The following is a 23676-nucleotide window of genomic DNA, read 5'->3' as shown; positions in this document are numbered from 1 at the left end:
AAAAAACCTTTAACAGAGTCTGAAGTTTAGTGTTTATCAAAAGTTTGACTTCTTAAAAACCTAGAAAGAGAAAACAATAAAAAAAACAATTCCTAAACTCCAAGGTTAATTATCATATTCCTTCCCTAAAAGACTGCATATTGTTTAGTGCTTTTTGAATCTTTAATAAGTTGCCTTCTGCATGAATTGTTAATTAAAATAATGTAGCTTCAAACTGTGTGTGCTTGCGAATGTAAAGATTTCAATGCACAATGGAGATTTATAAGATTCTACTTTTTGACAAAATTAATTTCTATTAGAGAGAAATATGATGTGCCTGTGTAAGACATTTATAGATGTTCATTAGTTAGTAGCATTTAAATCTGACACCTGTAGAACTATAATGAAGTTGACCCCAGTGTTCCCACATCCTCCCAGAAAAGCAGTGCAAAGGGAAGGAACTCTTTGATATTATGGTGAATGTTAAGAGATCATAAAAGTCCGACTCCAAGTGTGATTATGAGGAATGAGTCGTCATGGTTTGAAGTTAAAATAAAAATTGGTGAAGGACTTCACTTCAATTCTGTTTGTGCTTCATGTTACAGGCTCACGTGTGAGAGGAAAAAATATGCATATGGCCCAAGTTACAGGCATAAGTTACCAAGTTGTGAAGGAGTGAATTTTGACATTACTGGTTTTCACACCTGTAGTCTCTTAAAGAAATTTCATGCATATTTATGTGTGCTTTTGTTACAAATTTATTTCAGGATAGGATTCATTATGATATGCTTCAATTTTTTAAGTGAAAAGTAAACTTTCTTAGCTTGAATTTGTCAATTAAAAACAAATCAAAGGATAAACCAAACAAAATTTATTTATTCCATTCCTTCTTCTCCTCCCTCCTCAGGATTTGGGGGGGGGGGGGGTAGAAAATAGGTACAAAACATTGATAAGTGATTTGGCATGTTTGGTATGTAAAATCATCAGACAAAGGTATGCATGTTTTGTATTGTTGCGACATGTGTGTGAAGAATGATAATTAATACAGAAGATAAGAGAAGAGAGGAAAAATTTGCCGATATGTTTTCACTTATTACCCAGACTGCGGCTTCCTGGAGATAACTAGTTGCCCTTTGCTGTGAAACGATAAGGTTTTCTTTATGACCTAATCGGCAATCTCAGTTACCAGCCAAAGGATCCTGTACACCAGTTTTTTGCTTTCGGGGGTTTTCTTTTCTTGTTGTAAATGTATGGAGAAAAAATTAATTTATTGACAAATCGTTGATGCCAATGAAAATAATGCACGAGGGAGAGAGAGAGAAGAAAATGAGGTGGAGAAAAAATATGATTGCATTATGCAGCGATCCCGATCTAAATGTTTTCCGCTGGTTGCCTTGTTGGCTCCAAAGTGATCATTTTCTATTTTAGATCACATTTCTGTTTCTTAATGGGTCTAGGGCACATTCTGGAAGAACAAGCTATCTCTTTGTTCCTGGGGCCTCCTGTTCCAAAAGTGATTTATGAATTATTCTTTCTTTTCTATCATCAGGGAATGGGAGAGAAAACATGCAAAACACATTAAATGAGGTTCCCCACAGGGTGTCTTATACTTGATAGGGGTCTAGATTTTCTTTCGACTGGCAAATTTTTGACACATTTCATTTATTACAAGTAAAGAGGGGAGTGGGAAAGACAGTGTTATGAATCACCCTCGAAAAAAAATTGTGGGCTAGGATTTCATATAACTTACCCTGAAAGCCTTTATACTGCTCCAAGTTTTAGATGAATGATTGGAGTGAACTTTTTGGTATTAATTGAAAACGCTGTGCATCATTTATAAGATATAAAGTCAGAAGTTGATTTGGTACATGGACATTTTGAAAGGTTAGAGAATGAAGTAATAACTCATTGCTTACTTTATTAGTTCAAACTCGCAATTTTCTGAAAGGGTCATTTAAGTTGAATAACCTGTTGCAGGAAAAAAGCAAGTTGAAAACAGTAATTATGTAGTTGGCACAGGATAAATTGATTTAGCTGGAAAGAGAAAACTTTCTGATAAGTTTACAACCCCAAAGATTAGGAATTGTGAGGAAAACATAGGTTGGTTCACACATCAACTGAAGATAGATGGATGTACTCTTAAGAATTTAGATTAAAAAAATCTCACAAATCAAATTAAAGCCAACTTTAGAATTGGTTTATTTATTGACAAGTTAAGGAGTAAAAAGGTATCACTTTAAAAGCAACATGAGATGAAAAGGATGCAAATTATCTAACTGGAAAATTTGGTGAATGGAGGGAAAGAGTTATGTGCCCTAGCTAGGTAGACAATGAATTGGTTTATGAGCTTCAGTCTGAAGACTTGTTGAAAATAAACATTTTACAATGAACAGATGTATTTGTACAGAGTATTTCATTTTCTCATTGAGTACTAGTTTGATGGTTTGGTAATGATTTCCATAGTGACTAGGTATAAGAGACTTTTAAACTGAGAAGGCGATTGCCTCAGGAGTTCAATTTTCCCATTTGTCTTCTGACTTGGCAGCTTCTTGCCTATTTTCTTTAACCATTTTAATTAAAAGTTTACCAGCCATGTTGAAAAAGGGGTCCAGCCAAGGGGCATGAACATTTTTTTCCACTTTTAAATAGAAAAAAGAAATCCAATTTCATAGGAAAACTCAAGACTTTCATGGAAAGTTGTAATTCATAAACAAGATGTGCAAGTTAAGAAATGTTTGTAAGGTTTCTTGTATGGCTAGGACAGCTGTTGATTCCATTTCGATCTGGGATGAATTCTACTTGTTGACCTTTGCTCTGTATCTGTTGCTCAGATTAGGGTGTTTATTTCCTTCTCTTGTTTAAATCTTACCAGCTTCTTTGATATGCAGCTTGTGAACTTGTAAGCTTTGTTGCAAAACTGGAAAGTTTGGATAAACTGTGAACAAGAATTTTTTTGTACTTTGCTCTTTTGTAAAAAGCAGATATCCTTTTAAAATGCAGCAGTTCAGAAAAAGGGGAAGAATGAAAGGACTCAGGTGCTTTCCACCAAAACCCATACATCAAGTCTTTACCAAAATTGTGGTGCAGTCAAAATTTTTAAAATCTTTTGATGTGTTTAAAAATTTATTGGATTTATAATACAAGATCTGCTGTTGTTGTAGAGGGGAGGAAGGAAAAACAAGCCGACTGCCATCAATCTTAACTGAACACCTGGTCTTCAGTTGCCACCCTATTCTGTCAGAGCTTGATTGGCAGGACACTGTCTCCCATTGTACCATGACCTCAATGTCCAGTGCGGTCCACCAGACATTTGTCAGAAGTGTCCCCTGTTTCAGCCTTGTTTACCTAACTTGTACATTTCCATGTTTGTACTAAAATGTGGCATGAAAATTGGCATGACCTAAACAGAAATATTCCAGTCCCTGATTTTTCTGCATATGTGTCATATGTTCTCCAATTTCTTTTGTTTCGGTGGTTGAGAGAACAACAAGTTATATCTTGCCACCATTAAATGCACTGAAAGGCAGATAAATAATTCTTTCTTGATGAACAATTGATACTTTGACCCTTTATATGCCAGCATCAATTGTTATTTGGGATTTGTTATAATTAGATTGCAGAGGGTGATTTGTATGGGTAATTATTGCAATTGATTAGAGTCGCTGTGAGGTCTTTGAACATTGACTTCAGTCAGGAGATGCAGAGGATAATTTGGCTTGTCACTCTGTGCTGGTAATGGATGGTCACAATTTGGGTGCAAGCATTCTGTCAGGCTCACATAGGCAGTGATGAATGAAGGACGTCTGCAACCCTCAGTTTCTCAACTTTGCTGTGAAAAGCTGAGGGTTTGCCAAGAGGGCATACTCTAAAACCTGGCCTGGCCTGGCTTGGCCCCATTGGCCTGGCCTGGCCTCAAAGTTGGCCTGGCCTCACTTTTGGCCTCAAAATTGGCCTGGCCCCAAATTTTGGCCTGGCCTTAAAAATTGGCCTGGCCTCAAATTTGGCCTCTACAAAAATTTTTGGCCTCAAATTTATTTTTATATTTTCTTTACATATTTGACGTTTTTATTGATGTTTTATTGATTTATTTTCAATGCACATTAAACATCACTTTTGGTGCCTATAGTGTCTTAAAGTGATAATGTATCAAAAATAATAGTTACAATTGAAAAGTAATCAATTCTAACAGATTTTTATTCAGTATGATTTAAATTCTTAAGAACTTAAGAATGTGATTTTGCCCTGCAATTGTATAACGATGGCATGTTTTTGCAATGTATTTAGATCAAACTGCTGTCAGGATTAAACACTATCTATGCAACTCTTCTTTTACCAACGACTTGTATGAGAAAAAAGTAATGGAAGAGGCCAATATTTGTTTATTCTATCAAAAATCACAAAATGTTCTGCTTTGTTCAAATTCCGATGATGACAATTCCCCATAGGAGAACAATTATTTCCTAAGTATACAAGCAACACATACAGGAAACTCTACTCTATAATCAGGAGGTGATGAATTAATGAACATCACCGGGTCAAGCTATCGAGGGATGCAATGTTGCAGTCGTTCACAAATGCCATTAATTAAATTAGACATGTGAAATGTTAAACGGCAGGATAGGCAATGAATCTGACCCAAATGTAGCAGATTAAGGACAGAAAAGGTTGATATTAAATTTCTGCTGGGGAGGGAAATTTGGGCTTGATTGGTGTTGACAGGTAATATAAACAAACAGCAGATTTTAAAGTGCATTACACAGTGATAACAATTTAATGCTATGTACCAGTTTACAAATGTTTTGGATATCAATCAGGTCAGTCTCTTAAAATGATGTTTAAATTTTAAATGGGAGATGGGAGTGACAACTTAATCGCTTTAGTATTGGGAAAATCTATTCCTTATAGTAGGAGCAGTGCTGTGCATGCATGTCATAGGTATTTTTTGTGTGATTAGACATGGATTAAAGTAATTCAACTTGAAAAATCGGTCATCTTGTCATATATATATTTTCATATGATTATTCCTTAAGAATATTCAATTCTGAAAGAAATCAATAAAAATTCAATTTTAATCTAAGAAAATGAGAAAAAAAGAAATTTTAAAATTTGAGGCCAAAAATTTTTGAAGAGGCCAATTTAGAGGCCAGGCCAATTTTTGAGGCCAGGCCAAAATTTGGGGCCAGGCCAATTTTGAGGCCAAAAATGAGGCCAGGCCAACTTTGAGGCCAGGCCAGGCCAATGGGGCCAAGCCAGGCCAGGCCAGGTTTTAGAGTATGCCTTGCCAAGAGAGAGAAAAAGAAAAAATGTTTATGGTATTTTGCTATGCCCTTTGAAATTCAAGCAGATACAATTGAAAATTTATGGATGAAATTCATAAAGATAAGGCATGTTTATAGAGGCAGAAGATTAGATTTGCAGTATTGCTCCCAAGTTTCTTGTTTTACCACATTGCGAAATCTGTAAAAACTATGAGAAAAAAATATTACGTTACATTGATTTATTGGTTGTTTTTTGCAGTTAAACCTCTAGAAAAGGAGCCAGCCATCATCCTATCCTCTACCACCATCAAAGCTGGCAAGGGAGAAAATACCGTCCTGGAATGTGGAGCTGATGGTTCCCCACCCCCCAACATTACATGGGACCGCTATGGTGGTCGCCTTGCCCCAGACAGACACACAGTCAAAAGTGGTAATGAATTTTAGGCATAGCGACTTTCACTTGTTCGTATTTACCAGACAAGTTAGGGAAATGATTTGAAGTATGGGGTTGAGAGAATTGTGTGGCATGTATAGTAATGACACCCACAATAGTTCTGCTGTCTGTCATGTTTTTGTTAGTAACTGTTGGCAAAAAGTACGGAGGGGAATGTGCTAGTAATGTTACTCTATGGACCCAGAATGAGTGTTTACATACAAAATCTCTCTCTCTCTCTCTCTCTCTCTCTCTCTCTCTCTCTCTCTCTTTCTCTCACATAATACAGGTAGCAACAGAACTTAAAAATGTATGAGTTGAGTCAATGATCAAGGAATATCAAGACCAATGATTCCCATTTTATATTTTAGGAAACCTTCATATCTTTAACCTTACACAAGCTGATGAAGGAACATACCTTTGCACAGCCAACAATGGGATTGGTACACAGCAAGTCAAGGCCATGGAGTTAAATGTAGAAGGTTAGTTATTATTTAGAACTGGAAATAGAATTTGATAACAAACATGAGAGGAATACTTAAAACTGATAATTTTAAAGAAAGATCATTTATAGTTGAGATACATGTATTAGCTTATTTGTTGATAAGTGGATTTGTTTGTTCCTCTTCTATTCTAGAACCCCCAGTTATAACCACTAAATCAGACAAGTTAGAGGTCAAGGCTGGTGACTCTGTCCAGCTGACCTGTGAGGTCAAGGGCAAACCAGTGCCCGAGATTATTTGGTACCATAATGCAGTTCCTGCAACCAACTTGATAACTGGGCCAGAGAATGGAGGTAAGGGATTTTTTATGTGATCCTTCAGTTAAAGTTAAAGCTGAAGTCCCTAATTTTACTCCTGAACAAACCACAACTCTAGATTTGGATATCAGAATCTATACAGAACTTTCATTGAAAGGAAAATGGATGTAAACCCAATTTAATTGTGACATTAAAGAAATTAAAAATTCAGATTATGTATTTATGGTTCAGCTGACAAGATGTTTTTGAGTATAAGGTGCTAATGAAAGGTACATGTAAATGTAGTTCATTGAAATCATAAATATTAACCTAAGAACACAATATATCATTATGGCACTAATTATTCAAAGACAATTCAAAAAAAAAAAAAAGACAGAAAACAATTTGGCAAATAGCTTAAAAGACATGCACTGTGCCTTCCTAATGAGAGTGGAAAAAAGAATAGTTAGACGCACTTGTCATTCATGTCATGATAATGACGTCTCATATTGATTTGCCACTGGGATATCTCTTGCAAGTCTCCTATCAAATAACTTTAACACCTGGAAAGTTTTAAACAAATAAAAGGCTTAAATAAGAATGAAAGCTGGCTGCACCTCCTTAAAGAAGGGATTGAAATGTTATCTTGTCAAAGACGTGTGCAAGTCCCTTTGAAATCAAGATCATAGACATTTAACAAAAAGAAACTTATGTTACAATGTGAACTATGTGCTTGAAGACATACTTTTTTTGTCCATGTATTGTCACTTTCTTGGCACAAAAGAAAATGCCCGCTTTGGCTGAATAGATCTGTAATACTGCACTTGGATTGCGTGTTGCAAAATTAAAGATATTAATTTACAATAAAACTTTTCTCTATTGTTATCTTTACTTCATCCATTTTTTTGCTATATATAATTTCATTTCTAGTTGAAAATTTGGCTATATTTGAATATTTAAAATATTTATTTTATCCTCTTATCCAAGAACCATTAAGAAAATAATGTAATTCCTTTCAATCTTAAACTTTATAAATTTCTAGTGACCACTCACACCATCAACAATATTCGGAAATCAGAGGCAGGAATCTACCAGTGCATGTCCAGCAATGATGCGGGGATGGCCTACTCTGCCATTGAAGTCAAGGTCATTGGGGACCAACCTGCTGTCGACAATGAGGTGCCAGATTATATCGGCAAAATTCTTCCAGGTAGGACTTGTCTCAACCTCTCCAGGACAGGGAGCTGTCTTTGAAAAGGCTTTTTTTTTATCTTCATTAAATAAGCATTTTAATTCATTTGTGGAAGGTCAGTGGTAATGTCCTTGTTGAAGGAATTTAGTCCACCATGTTCATGCTCTATTGTTTTGATACAGTTCTGTCAAAATTGGAAATGTCTAATTTTCATTTCACTTCAATCCTAACATATTGAAGTATCTCAATGATTCATAAATAAAATTTTGAAAAGAAAAAAAGCTGTAGATTCAGTTTAAAAAAACCCCAAATTGGTATTTTTTGAAAAGCAACAAAATGTTGTTTATTTATTGTATTGTCATTGCGCCAATTTCAGGTGGTGAAATTTCTGGTGGAGTCATGAATGGTAGTAGCTCCAAAACCTCGAGAAACAGAGACAATCGCAGGAACGGGAAACGCAGGAAAAGTCAGAAAAAGAAGAAACGAAGGAAGAACAAGAAAAGAAATAGAGGACGACCTTCAAATGATGGTCCCACAGGTAAACAAGGAAAAATGGAAAAAAACTGCTTGTGATGTGAAATGTGTATATCATGTATTATGTTTTAAGTTTAATATCACGATTTTAAAAGGTATCACTTTATCAGTTGCATATATTCATATTGAATTTTTAATGTGCTGGTTGTGCTAGGAACATAGCAGGAAATTATTTTCTCCATTTACAAACAATTATTTTCTAATCATAAATTTCCTTGAATTAGGAATATGATATTAAGTAAACCACATACAAAATATTAATACATGTACATCTTGTTACATACCTTGCATACTTTTTATTAGTTTTATTTGTCAGTTTATTTTGAGCTCTTGATTTCAGTGAAATTAGTCCCTCCCAGTGCCCCTGATGTTGTCCAGCTGTCGGACACTTCGGTGAAGCTGAACTGGACCGTCCCCAGTAACGATGGCCTCTCTATCACATTCTTCCGCATTCAGTACCGCGCCATCAAACCTAAAAAGACCCAGTGGAAGACGGAAGATACGGATGTGAGGGGCGATCAGAGGATGTATGAACTCATCCACCTCAAGCAAGGTGAGGTGGAGGATGAGAGGAAGCATTTTGATTTGAGAATTCATTGTTTAGGATTTTTTTTTCTTTTTTATTTAATAGTGTTTAAAATCATTGTCCCCAGTTTAGGACATATTAATTACCTTGGTTTGTCAATCAATAGGGATGGATATGTTTTAAGTCAGTAAGAAACCTGATTCAAGTATTAAATTAGCATTAAAGCTGGTAGACTCTTTATTAAGTCCACTTTGCAAGTCCAGGAATGTCACTAGTTCAATTTTTTTTATTAAAAAACTAAGTCATGTTAATTTTTACTGGTATTCTTAGTCCCCTAAAGAATAAATTTCCTCTAGAAATTAAGGTTACATAAAAAAAAAGCAATGCAAATGGATCATGCCACTAGCTTTGCAAGTTTCAATACCATATGCTATCTACTTATACAGGGAAATATTTGCCCCCGTTTCAATTTCGCCCCTTTCGCTCTCCATGTCTATGGGAGAATTTGAAACTGCGCAAATTGCATTGGCTTAAATTATCTCTTTTTAAAAACAACTTACTTTGGGCAAATTCAAGACAGGATGAAACTATTTGCAAGTGAAAAGGGGTGAAAATAATGCGGAAAATAAGCCTGTTTATAGTGATATTTGGATGAGTTTATTACATGTATTACTTCATAATAATTGCAATATTTAGGAGATAACTATCTCTTTATGAAATTTTAAGTACATTGTATTGATTTTTGTGATTCAGAGGGGACCTATAAGTTCCGAGTGGCTGCTGTGTACTCCAACAATGACAACAAGCATGGACCCACCTCCAAAAAGTTCACCCTCACGACGGCCCCTTACTCAGAACCCCAGGCCCCGGAGGGTGCCCCAGTTATTGTTGAGGTCAAACCTGTTGAATTCCAGAAAATGCATGGGCTCAATGTTAAATGGAATGTAAGTTGATATTAATTTATCGATGCTTATGTTTAAAACTACAAGTTTAAAAGTAATAAAGATATAAATTGATGGCTTTATAAGTGGCAACCATTAGTTACAGATGACTGAAAGTTAAGTTAACGTTTTTTCTTCATAGTATAAAATGTATTGCGTTTACACAAACAATGTAATTAATGATAGCTATTTGCCATTGACAGTATGTACCCAAAAAGAAATCCCCAATTGAAGGCTTTACACTTCACTACAAAGAATACAGTGCCAACAACAACTTCACCGCCCTACAGCTACTGGAGCCTACTATAAGGTCCTACATGATCCAGGACCTCAAACCTGCCACAGAGTACACCATCAAAGTCCAGAGCTTCAACACAGCAGGCCACAGTGATCTCAGCAATGAGGTGGTGATGAGGACAAAGGGAGGTAAGTCAAAAATCTTTCTATTTAATACTGGTAATAGTGGTGTGGTAAATTTGAACAAAATTTTTATTTGGCCCATGATTCATGCTGGTTTGAAGGCAGAGAGCAATGCAGAAAAGTTACATAACCTGCATCAAACTAAAATTAGGAAAAGCTGTTAAGCATATGTTTAACACATTATATTTGGCACTGCTTTTTAGGTAACCCTTTTGTTCCACCCATTGGTAACAATGGTCAACCAATCCCAAACGTGGACAATCAGTGGCCCTCTCAAGCCCCGCCCACTCCATCTCGCCCCAGTGTAGATGCCAAGGAGCAGGAGAGGAATAATACTCAGTCGAGCAGCGAAATGTTGTACATGGTACTGGGGATAGTCCTGGGAGTCATGATGCTGCTCCTCATCATCTTCATGTTCATGTGCTGGTGGAAGCAGAGACAGCAGAGAAGGATGATGGGTAATTTACAGGGAATGATGGGTGGAATGTAATCTGTTTACTTGAAAAAAGTGACCTTGATTGTTGTTAAAGTTATTTTCAAACTTAAAATTTCCTGACTGAATATTCATTGTTATTTTGAATTTCCAAGTACATGTGAAAAATATTAATAAAATAAGACAATAAATATAGCTTTTTCAAGTCTTACACATATCAGCAGTAATTAAGTTTCAATTTTTAGGTCATTTTTTAAGATTAAACCTATGTTTTCAGATGCAATGAATGACGCAGTGTGCCGGAAGTTCCAGGACTCTTCTCAGAGAATCTACGCCGACAGTTTACACAAGAAATACCCCAATGGAGGCGGGTTTGGGTGTAATGGGGTAAATGGGTCAATACCCAATGGGCATGCTGGAAATGCCTACACCCGAATGAACATTAGTGTTAATCCATTGTCAGATATTGATGTCACCAACCATAATGGTGGATCCAATTTTCAGGTATTTATCATTTAAATTAAGATAAACATTGCCTGATAGTGCACATAATTGCATTGAATAAATAAAGGTAGAATCTTTATTTTGATTCTGGTTACCAGTAATTGAAAAATTATATAGAGATATTTACCTTTTAAATTTACATGAAAGGAACTGGTTAACAACTTTGACAATTTTATTTTTCCTTTGCAGGCAACAACATTTGTGCCGAACGGCAACCTACCAAGTCATTTCAATGAAAGTGATAATAATTTTAATAAAATAAACCGCAGTATGGACGGTTCAGTACACAGTACTTCTCATCATAGCCAACAGTGCATAGAGACCTTAGACTCCATGGGAGGGGGTGAGGCACCAGCCTGTCCCCCCTCCCCCCATTGCCAAGTGCCAACAGGATTTAACAGTGATTTCAATTCAGACTCTCAGCAGGAAAATTATTCTCGTGGGGGATGTGATCCCCACATGGGAATGTCCCCTCAGGGGAGTAGCAGGGACATAGGAGTGCATTATTCTTGTGACAGTTTGACGACAAGTGAAGGTGCTGCTAATTCTGGGAAACCCAAACGTCGGCGGAAACGCGTGATGAGTCGGGATCATGGGATGCGGGATCAGGCCACCAACACAGATCTAAGTAGCAATGGTACGGATCCTCTGTCTTTTAAGATTCTATAGAAATGTCAAGTAATTTCTCATACAGAAACTTTGAAATAAGGTTTTGATGTTCCTGATTGCATTTCATTTTCATTTTCATATGATGAAAATTGCTTCAACCATTATTTAGTGAAACAATTAATTAGATAGTTGGTTAAAACTTTTTATTACCTGTATTTTACATGATATTTTTTGATATGACCAGAAACTGGAATATCTTTTGATAACATTTTATGGAACAAGTTTTATGAACACGTATCAGAGAGCATGGAATGTAATATAGTCAATCCAGAGAAAACAGATACAAAGTGTTATAATCACAAAAAAAGTTGACATCAAAAGTGCTAATCTAAGATTTATTTTTTTTGTTTCAGAAGGAACAATAGAGTTCTCCTCCTATGACAGAGCATTAAGTTCATCTCAGATTTCTGGTCAGAATTCATTTCAAACTCAGACTTTTACCTCCTCCTCTCCAAATTCTCAGTTAACACAATCAAATGAGGAGCTATGACATCGTCCATTGTCTGGGAACTCTTCATCCTCTGCCACAGAGTCCTCAAGGGGACATCAACAGTGTGAGGCTCTGACTTCCAGAATTTTCATTGCCCGTCAAAGAATCCCCTCCTCCTAGAAAAAAATCCTCCACTGGGGATGACCATGCAGGGTTGACTGTGTCCGTCACCATACAAATGTTGGTCGTCATCTGCTTGTGTTAGTTGCTCGTGGGTAGAGCAAGTGCACTCGACGGATTCAACATGGTTGAAACAAACTATTGAGAGAGTCTGATTGAGCCACCCTATTTGATTTGTTTAACGAGAATTTTTATTTGTATTCACACCAAACATCACATGGCCTGTATTGTTTTTATTTCGTCTTACTTTGTACATTAACGAGAATGTTTGCATACCTGTGTATTTTAATTAAGACTGTAATAACTACACAATATGATATTACCTCAGTTTTTTTTAGTTAGTTAAAAAATTTCAAGAGAGCCAAAGAGGAAAGCAAGCGTACAATGTGATCTGTGTTATTGTAGTGTGTGGTGAAGTGCAGGAGTGGATGGAACATTAGTTAGGTGGAGAAAAAGTCTATGTCTTGTCTTATTCAAATTTTTATTAGCCTTTTAAGAAGTTGAAATTCCGTGAGTCAAATGTAAAAACAAACTCTCTTGTCTGGCTTCTTATCATCAGTTCATTCAATTATAGCCAGTCTTAGTCAGATGTCAGGGATTTGTGGATGAAAGTTCTTTTTACAATAATGTCAAATAAGATTTAATTAATCAAGTCGGTAAAATTATAATTTTTATCTGTCGTATGTTTGAGAAATGAAAGTAGATCATAAAAGTGGCATTTAATATTAAAAGGTTGTTTAACATGACACACTGATATTCCTTGAGTCTAGATTTATGTCCACTTGTATCTACATCGGCCATGCTTGAGATTTAAAGACCAACAAAAGTCGCTGGATGTATGTGTACAGTAAGGGTGTGTGAGTGTGACGATGCAATATCTTTCTTTAAACATGTGATGTAGAAATATGATTGTTCTCCTATGGAGTGTGAAGGAGGACATTTTCAAAGGGTAAAACTCACTAGAATTCACCAATGTGTAATTACTGTCCTTGTTTATATGTATATGTATGTCCATTATGCCATTTGAAATGACGAGATAACGAGAATTACCATATTGATCTTTAATTTATCCTGTTAATATGACTTGTCGCCTGCGAAGAAGAAAAATAACCTGTTTTCTATTCCTCGTTCTTGTAGTATTTCTAACATTTTTCACTCAAGAAATTTCAGATTTCTTTCATGAAAACTTTTTCAAATGAAATTTATAAACACAAGGCTCTACAATTCAAGAAAAGAATGATCTTTACAAAGGTTCATTTATTATTTACTGGTTATGAAACTGTTTGTAAGCTGTGCCGTCACTTTGAGGAATAGAGACGTCGATGTTATGATCTGTCGTGTTATGTTCAGTATTAAATCTTTTCTGTTGTTTCTTTTTAAGTTAATTTGGTTTGTGCCTGGCTGTAAGTTTTGTTTGAAATGCTAATGAGAGAGAAAGAGACATATATGCTTATTAGAATGGATGGATATTTGTGTCAAGATGAGATGGCATGAAAAATACACACTGGAAATAAATATTTTCTTAAAAACATTCAACAAGAGATTTATGCTTAGCAGCATCAACTACAGAAATTGTGCTTATTTTTCTATTCCAGAACTCCTTACAAGTTGCTTTCTTACATGTAGATGCAAATATAGGCAAAATCATATTAAATAAATAATACAATGTTAAAAAATTAATTTAGCCTTGCAGTTATATTGCATTGTCCCAAAATGTTTGCTTTAACTAACTAGGACACATGTATGCATTTCATGTGTACCCATTGTTGCTTCTATTTGTTTCTTGTTTTGATCCAAGATTTGTGATATTGGGTATTCTCTATTGCTCTACATCCATATTTCTTACACACAGGCAATGCTTACTACAGCAAAACAGTTATAAAAAAAACAGTCTGATACAAAAATGTACTATTGGTAATGCTGACATCAAAGTCTACCAGCTCTGGAATATGTGTTATATTAAAGTTATGTAATAGAAAGAATTCAAAACTATCTATAACAAAGATTGTTATAGATAGATTTGAAGCATTTGAATTAAAAAAATTAAATAAAACACTTATCTTCTGGCAACAACAAACGATTAAACATTAAAATGTAGAAGATTGTTACCATACTCCTATGGAGTTCAGTGTTGAAATACTGTACTTTAAAAGTCTCATTTTTTGTTTACATTAGACGACCATTATTTAATTGAATCTGTTGTTAGAATCGATTGTTATCAGATTCATATCAGGAATTTTTAGAGTAGAAAGAGTCTGAGCTAGTAGATTGTGATGTCAGCTTCACACAGCAGTAATGTGATATAAATCTGATTGTTTACTTCTGTGTTAAGTTAAGGTGAGATTGTTGTCCAAAATGTTATATATTATGAATGAATATTGTGTATGCATTGTTGAAAAATGATAAATACTCAATTAAAATTGTATCAAGAATGCACATTTCCTTTTTATTATCTGTTGAGAGTGCACAAGAGCAAAAGTAAGACAGGGGTTGAATTTGCTGATACATGTACTGATAAAAGAAAGCCGGAATTTTTTTCTCAATCTTTTCCATATCCGAATTAGCCAAATGGGTAAAACTGAAAACCATCAAACTTTTTAACATCAACAGGAACAAAAAAGTTACACACAGAGCAGAGCAAAATAAAAATAATATACTGTATGGCTCTTGGGGGGATATAAGTAATATTCCGGTTTCCCTTCCCCGTAGAGCTACATTTCTGCGGCTATTGTAAGCATGGAATTGTACTATACAAGAAATATTGCATTTAATAAATACAGCTGAACTTTGATATCTCGAACACTTTTTGCCCTCGTTGTGTCGAATACTCGGATAAACAGTCCCGTCTAGTTCGAGACGCGAAATACGATTTTGCAATTTGTAAATTACGGTTTACAACTCTAAAATAAATTAACAAATGTCATTTTACAGACATTTAAGGCGCCAAATTCACAGAAATAAGCACATTTTTACACTTGGAATGTAATACAAAATACAGTTTAACGACAAATTTTATATTAACGCATAGTTACCTGGAACTGTAATTCACCACAATAAACTATAATTTATAATTGAAACTATAGTTAGAATAGTTCTGTAACAATCAAAGATGCGATTCTCGAGGTTTTATATAGAAAGCGGCAATAAAGGATATTTAGATTCATAATCTAACGGTATGTATAGCAGCTGTTTTAGTTTACGAATGTAAAGTATAGTTTACGATGATAATGTGATCGACAAATGGTTAAGTCATAGTTCGTCATCTTTCGTTTACGATTGTTTGTTATAAAAGTTTTCATTTGTTATATATCGTTTATTACAAAGATAACAATAGAATACTGCTGAAAACGATCATTAATGAATGTGAAACATAGTGTATCTGATAAATATAGTTTTACGATTATAATGAAACTATGATTAAAAACTCTTAATTACATATAGTTTGTGCAAATTACAGTTTAAAACCGTGAATTTAGATAATAAAGGTGGAATAAGTCACTCAATGATTCACCAAAAAAGCATTTTATTTGTTAAAATAAAAAGTGTTCTAAAAAAGGGGTTGAATTTGATTGCTAAAAATGGTTTGATCCACACGGATAAATTTTAAATATACATGTAGATGATTTGTAAGGGGTAATTGCCTGAGTGATAGACAACAATTTGCTGGCCTTTAGGCTTGGTTAATATTGTACTCATGCAGCTGGTGGTCTTTAACAATAATTGTAATTGGAGGATATGCAACAATCTCTACCTTCATATCCGCATGAATCATCAAAGAAATATCATACATCAGTACGTTAGATAGAGGTCTTATATGGGAGTTTTAGTCTGAATCACCATGAATATTTTTTGCAGTTTGTGATTTTTCTTCGGCTGCTGAAGGTTTCGACTGGTTACAAATGGATCTTGCAGATTTCAGTCCTGTTAGTTTCAGCAGAGCTATGTGTAAGACGTTTGCCGCAAAAGTCTCCCCGTCTGCCTTGCTTTTGACTAAGTCAAATGTCCAGTATAAGTTTCACAAATTTATTGGATCGTATAGTGGTATAACATTAGATTAATAATTGCGCAGATTGTTTAAAATTGTTTTAATTGTTAAATTTTTTAATAATAATTCATTTAATAGTACTTATCAAGGTCACCGTATAGTCATCTGTTTACATACATCCCCCAAACAAAAAAAATATCCCGAAGGGAGATTTCTTCTGCCTGGTGCCCAGAGCAGGAAAGCATCCTTGATCCCCCTTAATTCGGATGAACTTTCCAGTGACGTACCAGTCTCTTTTTAAAGAGGTAGTATCAAGTTATAGTTTTGTCTTGTTCTCCGCATCACCGCTAATGCATGATGGGGTCCATTATTTCTGCAAATCTATTTTGCAATGAGGCCCTAAGATCATGCCATGATGGCACTTCTTCGGCTGCTGCCGTTTCGTCGATACCTTTTTATAAAATCCCCTACGGACCCTTTGCTAGTTATATATGCTAACATCGGGATTTCTTGCCCCGGTTTTCCGGACATTACCGCATATTTCTCTACCTCTTTTAGCCACTGTTTAAATTTTCTGGGGTCCCCCTCAAAAGGAGTGATTACGGAGGATGAGGGCACTGCTAGAGCGGCTGTCACCGCCTTTACTTGACTTATAAAAAAATCCTTTTCGTCATCCGGCTTCGGATGTCTGGGTTCATGGAACTGATACTCCCTAGTTTCATGAATTGATTCTCGACTACTTGATGGCGACTTATCCGAAGGACTTTTACCCTGTTCCCCATTATCTTGACATAAACTAGCCATGGTTTGTTCTAACTGTTCCATTTGTTTTCTATATTCGTCCCTATCATAACCTGTTGCCATGTTAGTCGTTGTTCAGATTACCACTAAAACAAAGACGATAAGTGATATGTAAAAGGATTCTTACCTCGAGAAGTTTTTCTTGTCTTTCCTTTGCACTTCGCTTATCCTGGTCACGGCACCAAAATAACTAAGACAGATGTAAGACGTTTACCGCAAAGGTCTCCCCGTCTGTCTTCCTATTGACTAAGTCAAATGTCCAGTATAAGTTTCACAAATTTATTGGATCGTATAGTGGTATAACATTAAATCTGTTCTGATCCAATTCTGTTCTGATTTGTGAAACAATTGACATGCGTATATATACCCTTTCGGCTGGGACAGACAGTTTCGGTTACTCACAACCACCTGCGCTGGTCATGAGTGTAGATTCAGTGATCAGATTCCAAAACAATATTTTTGTTTTAAATACAGTATCAAAACTGTCCATCACAGCTTCGGGGGATGCGGGCTTACAATCTCCCGCATCAGTACAAAAACATGAGTATAGGTTATAGGTTGCCAGAAAACATGTACTTTGTGACAAGCATGCACTATCAGAACTCCATAGAGTCTGTTATTATGACGAATATAGTATTACTGTCCCACACCTGGACGTGTGAGATAATGCTTCTGCGCAATTAAATTCCAATTTTAATTTCCCAAGGATTTTCCAACAGAGTGATTGACAGACTAATAATTGCGCAGCTTGTATATAACTATTTACTTGTTCATTTAATAGTACTTATCAACGTCACCGTACAGTCATCTGTTTACATATGAATCAACAATCAGTTTTCTTAATACTCGATAGACAATGAAACATTTAAAATTGTTACTTGTTGGTGTATTACCGTAAATACAGGTACATTGGATGTGGACATTTTGGAAGAATACACACATCAACATCGACTAAAGCAATTTACGTCAGATTCTGTGCCAATTCAGAAAAAGAGTTTGTTAAGAACATGTGTGATAATGCCTTTAGCACACAAAGATCCAGCATTATATATAACGTTTCCTTTAAAACTAGATTAACAACTCTTATTAAATTTTAAAACAAAAACACATACATGTATCATATGACAGTTTTATCATAAAGTTTGATAATTGATACAAACTTCAAATCGAAATGAACCTTAATTGCCATCTTTATTAGCTCGCCACTTTGCGATTTGTTTGTTGTCGTATTTGTTTTCAATTTTGTTGTTGTTGTTTGTTGTAAATTAAAAAAAAAACGAGCAGCAACTTTAAGAATACCTTCCTTTCAACGTTAAAATTCATTTTAATTTTTAAGCTGCTAGTTTGATTAGCAAAAGTAGTACTTGCCCCGATATTTCATCACATAATAGGAACATGATAATTCAACGGCACAGCAATGATGAAACAAAGTTAATAGTGGTAGAAGCATAACGTGTTATATGCTATTCCATCTATGTGTAGGTGACATATATGTACCACCATATTTTGCCCCTTTGTCCATTTAACCTGTCTAAAGCTTGCCTTGTGAAACAACTTCCCCCTTCTCTTCACTATGTAGCCAATAAAAATAAAACAACAATTTATTTCTGAACTTTAATAAACAGACAAATTACTACACCCTACAAGAGCGACAAATGTAGTACACTGTATGAGCTTCAAGTAACATGATGAAAAAATTGAAGAAGAAAAAAAACAAAAACAAAGTACCTTAATTATCACTAATAAAAATTCCAGTTAAGAATATGTGTTTTATAAACTCACAAGAAATTAACATTTATTCTTTACAGCAAAACAAAATCATTCCTTATCAAGAAAAAAATTAATCACACTTAACTTTATTATACGCATGCTGTAGTATGAAAAATAACAATTCATTAAAAGGGGAGAAAAAAATTAAAAATAGAAACTAGGTGTCAAATGAAAGTGAAAACAAAAGTAGAGCTAATAAAATGTAAAAGCAATACATCAACAATGTTGAGAAATAAATTAATTTGTTATCAATACCTATTTATAATGGGTATGGTTCTCATTCAAACCAATTATCTCGCAAAATCAACTTAAAAAACTAACTTGTTTTGCCTCCTTAAATAAATAACAAGCACTAACCATGCCATATTAATTTTAATCACAATTAAATAATGAAAATAATAACATATGATATATCTTATACTTTCTATATCATTCATATTTTTGCTGTAATGCACATTTTAATGAAATTAATGAGATGATCTCATGATAATAGTGTACCCTGCATGTGCACAAGAAATTGGGGGGAAAAATGTAGTAAATTTGTGTGCGTGTGGATAGCTCGTATGCATAATATATTGATACTTAAAAAAGTGATTCATCCATCTAATCATTTAATTCTTATTCAAGATCCTGTTAATTTTAATCCGATTTCAAACAACTGCCGAAATTGTAACCCAACCCCTGCCCCTTTAAGAAAAATTCCATTTCTTTTATTCTTTACAAACATTCCACTCACCAAGATAAAATGATACAACCTAGTTTAATTAAAACATCTGATATCTAAAGCAATGAATAATTTCAGCAACAATATAGTCTTTTGTACACCATATTTTCATAAGAGAAATTTTAGGGGAGAAATGACCAAATTTTCATAAATGAAATGCAGAGAAACTTTTAACTTTCATATTCATTATTGCACTTAATCGTTGAGTTATTTCACACAAACAGTGGATATCCTACACATTCTATCATTTTATATCTCCAAATATTTTATCCTTAGATATGTATACAACATAGAACACAGCTATTTACAAGACATTCTACACAAAACCAAGGAGATATAAGCACATGGTATCATATAAAGTATTTACAAAAGTATTGACTATTTGCCAAAAAAAATAATTGGGGTTAAATGTTGTTTGCAAAGCCTGTGTATATGCAAATGAGAGTACATATGCATATGTCCTTTTAATTACATTAACCCTATGTTTTTGTAAAGAATTTAAGCAATTTGATTCATATACAACACCCAATCCCCCCCCCCTTCCCCCAAAAGACAAAGTTTTATTCAACAGAATTTTTTGGCCACAGTTTCAATTAAAAACAATCTCTTCACATTTTTATCATAAACTCTATTAACAGAAATCTATTTTTAAAAAAAAATGTGTTATTGCAAATTTGACTGTTAGATGTATACATATTCGTATATATAAAATAAATCTCATTGTATAAGCAATGCATGCAGGGTCAAAAACATCACAATGATTTCACAGCACAAAATGGAAAATAGATGGGCACACCAATATATAATGAGATATGTACATATAAAGACAACTGTACAAGGACTAATATATAGTACTTCTATGGCAAGGTCAAAAGGTTGCACATTTTATATGAATGCAATGTCAACAAATAAATTATCAGATACATACCATCAACTGTACAAAAAGGAGAAGTGTATATATTATTTTTGTTTTGAAATGTTCGTAACATTTCATGTATGTACATGTACATAGTTATAATTTCTTTCTTACTTTCTGTTCAAAATAAAATAAAATATAATTTGTGAATATCTATGAACAATTTCACTAATAGCAATATGAAATCAAGAGGCATGAATTTCTCCCCTTCAAACATAATCAGAAAAGAAAGAAAAGATGCAGTGGCAAAAAATAGAAATAGAAGTTTTAATGTTAGCATCTTTAAGAACTGATACAAAACAAAGAATCAAACTGATTTGCCAGTAATAATACTACCTATCAAGAGTAATACTTATTAAATACATAGTCCAGGTGCAGTTTCACATCATCCCTTCTCCGTAGGCCTAAGTACAGATGCACCCATTGCTATTCAAAGTCCCATACGTACAGAACAAGAAATGGTGCCAAGTCATGCTTGTAACAGAAAATATGTCTAATCTCTTTACACATTTTGTATCTTCAAGTCGAGTTGTAGATTTTTAGCTTCAAATGTGCTAGCCATAGAGAGATACACAAAATGGTAGTTTTTGAGTGGCATATACAGAAGAAAAATTGTCTTTTCTGTCAATGCTTCTCGGTGAATGTTTCATCAAATTCCACAGAAATCCAAAAATGTTCATTAAAAAAACAATTTGCATTTCAAACAAGTTCTTGAACATTCACCACAAATACATAGAATCTACATGTATATCAATGGCATCTTGATTGGTAGAAAATCGTATTTGTGATAACCATGTATGTCACTTAGTATTGTATATAACACTACCTGACATATTAATTAATAATACACAAGTAATCATTATCCACAAGTAAAACATTACAAAAAAGGAAAAAAGTGGCAGATATAATCTTCAGTTATGCTAAGGCAGAATAAAATGATAAAAAACAACAAGTTTATATCATTCTTTAAAATAAGGAGCTAAAAAATCATAGAGATCTGGGGAAAGGGTAAAATGATAGCAAGGAGTTTCAAAGGTAACAACACAGAGTGGACAACATATAGAAGAGTACCAGCTCTGACCAACTTCCTAGTAACAAATCTCCAAAAATAGATCATTCTCACTGTTAAACACATATGTACAATCGGTATCTAAGTTACACTACATGTAATACATAGTTGTCAGCACTGCTGAATCAATTTGAGGGGATGGATACCAGTTGATCCCAAGAAAAGACGGGGGACCAGTTAGCACTTTGATGAAAGTTGAGACAAAAAGTCAAACAGAGAAGCTTTTGAAAAGGTGTTGGTGATGACAAAACTCCATGGGTGATCTGCAAGCATCTCAATTTGCTATAGAAAAAAAATCACATATCAAAGTACGATACACTACTTGGAATAAGTCAAAGAATATTAATTATTATTACAGTACTCAATTTTATCAGAAATTGGTTGGATTTGAAAATATATATGTATAAACCAAATGCCAAAATTCTTAAATACATTAGATATCATTGTGATACTTTTATCTCAAACCAAGTAATTCCTAAATGTCTGAACACTGCAGCTTTTAAATTCCATAGCAATTCCAACCCAGTACTTACTAAAGGTAACCTCAGTTCATTTCTGTTTTAATTCTTTGCTCTAAAGTTGGCTCTGGACCGTAGTTTCCCTCATGAGTTTTTCTGTCTCCTTCTTCACTTCCATCAGAACTTTGCAAATGGACTTGGTCCTTTCTGAATGTTAAAAAAAGTACATCATTAAAAAAACAAATTTCATCTCCGAGTTCTGACCCTATTTAGAACATTCTGTAAACACATAAAAATAATTGTTCACCGTTAAAAATATATTGAGCATACCTTCTCTCTTGATCGACACTTTTAGCATAAATCTGCGCTAACTGCTGCATTCCCGCCAGGTGCTGATTGTAACCAGGCATAATGAACATCCTGGGAACAAATCCGGATCCAGATGATCCCATGAAGGCTGGATGCATGTGAGGCATCCCCGTCTGAGAAAACATGCCACTGACATTGTCAGAACACATGCCTGGTGGGTAGAGCCTGGCAGGGATGTTTGGGGAAGAGGCTGAGGATGAGATCTTTGGGGGGTGCTTGTCGTTTTCACTGGCCTGCTGGGACTGATGAGGTGGGACTTGACCAGTTTTGTCCAAGTTTTCCATACTGTCGTACTTGCGCATGAGTTTGTCCTTCAGGTGGCTCATTGTCTCCAAGTGCATGTTGTCTCTGCGGTTGCTCTGATCCACAAGGCGACTGAAAGGAGAAGCATGGCTAAGAGGAGCACTGTTTAGCTGAGAAGCAAGAGTGGGCAGTTCTTTGGCGACAGTAGATGGCCTGCCACTGACTTTGGGAATATTCAGCAAGACTTGAGACGATGAAGCTGTCGTTGTTTGTTTGGGAGACACCTGAAGTGGAAGCTTCAAGAAGCCCATCTGCAGACTGGGAGTGCTTGAGTTTAGGTGTGCCAGAAGCTGAGGATGGCTCTCCACTGCAGACTTGGTCTTCTTATCTTTGATGTCATCATTAATATGTAACTTCTCCAAGTCTTTGTTTGGTATGTCATCCATTGATTGGGATTCATCATTTCTTTCATTGATGAAGTTGTCTTGAGTGGAGGCGTTGGTGTCTTCATCCAACATCACTTCTTCTTCCTCCTTGGACTTTCTCTCAGACTCTTCATTATCCGTAGGAATCAAATGCTTCCTCAGTTTGTCAAACTTTTTGTGGAAAACAGAACTGGATTCTTGATTATCCACACTCTGATCATCATCCATGTCCATAGCGACAGGGGAGCCAGGAAGTGGCTGGTCTGTGCTGGCTGGATCTGGATTTTTCTGGTCTACAGTTTGGGTAGGGGGAGCTCCTGCTGCAGCAGACACTTGACTAGAAGTGGAGGGAGGGAGCCAAGTGACCTGCTCCGGCTGAACGGGGAGCTGAACAGCTGGCAGATTTTCATAAGAATCTGACATCTGCAATTAGAATTTTTAACATTCAAATGAGAAAACACAACCAACATATCAATCAAATCATCAGACAAACTTCAATGAAACAAAGTACTCTTCTAAATTCAGTTGAAAACAAGTGAATGAGTTTTGAAAAATTAAAATGAATAACATTTATTTTGGTCCAGATGTTGGGGCTATTTATTATGGTACAATTTACAAAAAACAACCAAAACTGTGCACAATTTCAAATTTCAGCTTTCTAGTGAATAATAAAAAACA

General features: G+C 35.0%; 2 protein-coding genes across 7 annotated transcripts in view; one reads left to right on the top strand and one right to left on the bottom strand.

Annotated features, from left to right (window-relative positions):
- Window positions 1-14676, top strand: part of LOC128191878 (brother of CDO-like) — a 52173-nt gene extending 37497 nt beyond the window's left edge. For 3 of the 4 annotated variants that reach the window (XM_052864227.1, XM_052864226.1, XM_052864228.1), the window contains 12 exons: window positions 5497-5667; window positions 6042-6152; window positions 6308-6466; window positions 7452-7619; window positions 7978-8139; window positions 8476-8688; window positions 9415-9605; window positions 9806-10028; window positions 10226-10480; window positions 10733-10959; window positions 11149-11596; window positions 11982-14676. In XM_052864227.1, coding sequence (XP_052720187.1) covers window positions 5497-5667; window positions 6042-6152; window positions 6308-6466; window positions 7452-7619; window positions 7978-8139; window positions 8476-8688; window positions 9415-9605; window positions 9806-10028; window positions 10226-10480; window positions 10733-10959; window positions 11149-11596; window positions 11982-12118 — 2465 coding nt within the window. In that variant the 3' untranslated portion in view covers window positions 12119-14676. The remainder of the gene's footprint in view (window positions 1-5496; window positions 5668-6041; window positions 6153-6307; window positions 6467-7451; window positions 7620-7977; window positions 8140-8475; window positions 8689-9414; window positions 9606-9805; window positions 10029-10225; window positions 10481-10732; window positions 10960-11148; window positions 11597-11981) is intronic. The other variant, XR_008244479.1, reaches the window with a different exon arrangement.
- Window positions 14677-18611: 3935 nt separating this feature from the next.
- LOC128191876 (uncharacterized) overlaps window positions 18612-23676 on the bottom strand; it is a 33200-nt gene continuing 28135 nt past the window's right edge. For all 3 annotated transcript variants that reach the window (XM_052864224.1, XM_052864225.1, XM_052864223.1), the window contains 3 exons: window positions 22292-23421; window positions 22037-22168; window positions 18612-21785 (listed from right to left, as the gene is read on the bottom strand). In XM_052864224.1, coding sequence (XP_052720184.1) covers window positions 22048-22168; window positions 22292-23421 — 1251 coding nt within the window. In that variant the 3' untranslated portion in view covers window positions 18612-21785; window positions 22037-22047. The remainder of the gene's footprint in view (window positions 21786-22036; window positions 22169-22291; window positions 23422-23676) is intronic.

Source organism: Crassostrea angulata, chromosome 7, assembly GCF_025612915.1.
Source record: "Crassostrea angulata isolate pt1a10 chromosome 7, ASM2561291v2, whole genome shotgun sequence".
Lineage (NCBI taxonomy): Eukaryota > Metazoa > Mollusca > Bivalvia > Ostreida > Ostreidae > Magallana > Magallana angulata.
This window is presented reverse-complemented; position numbering and strand designations above follow the sequence as displayed.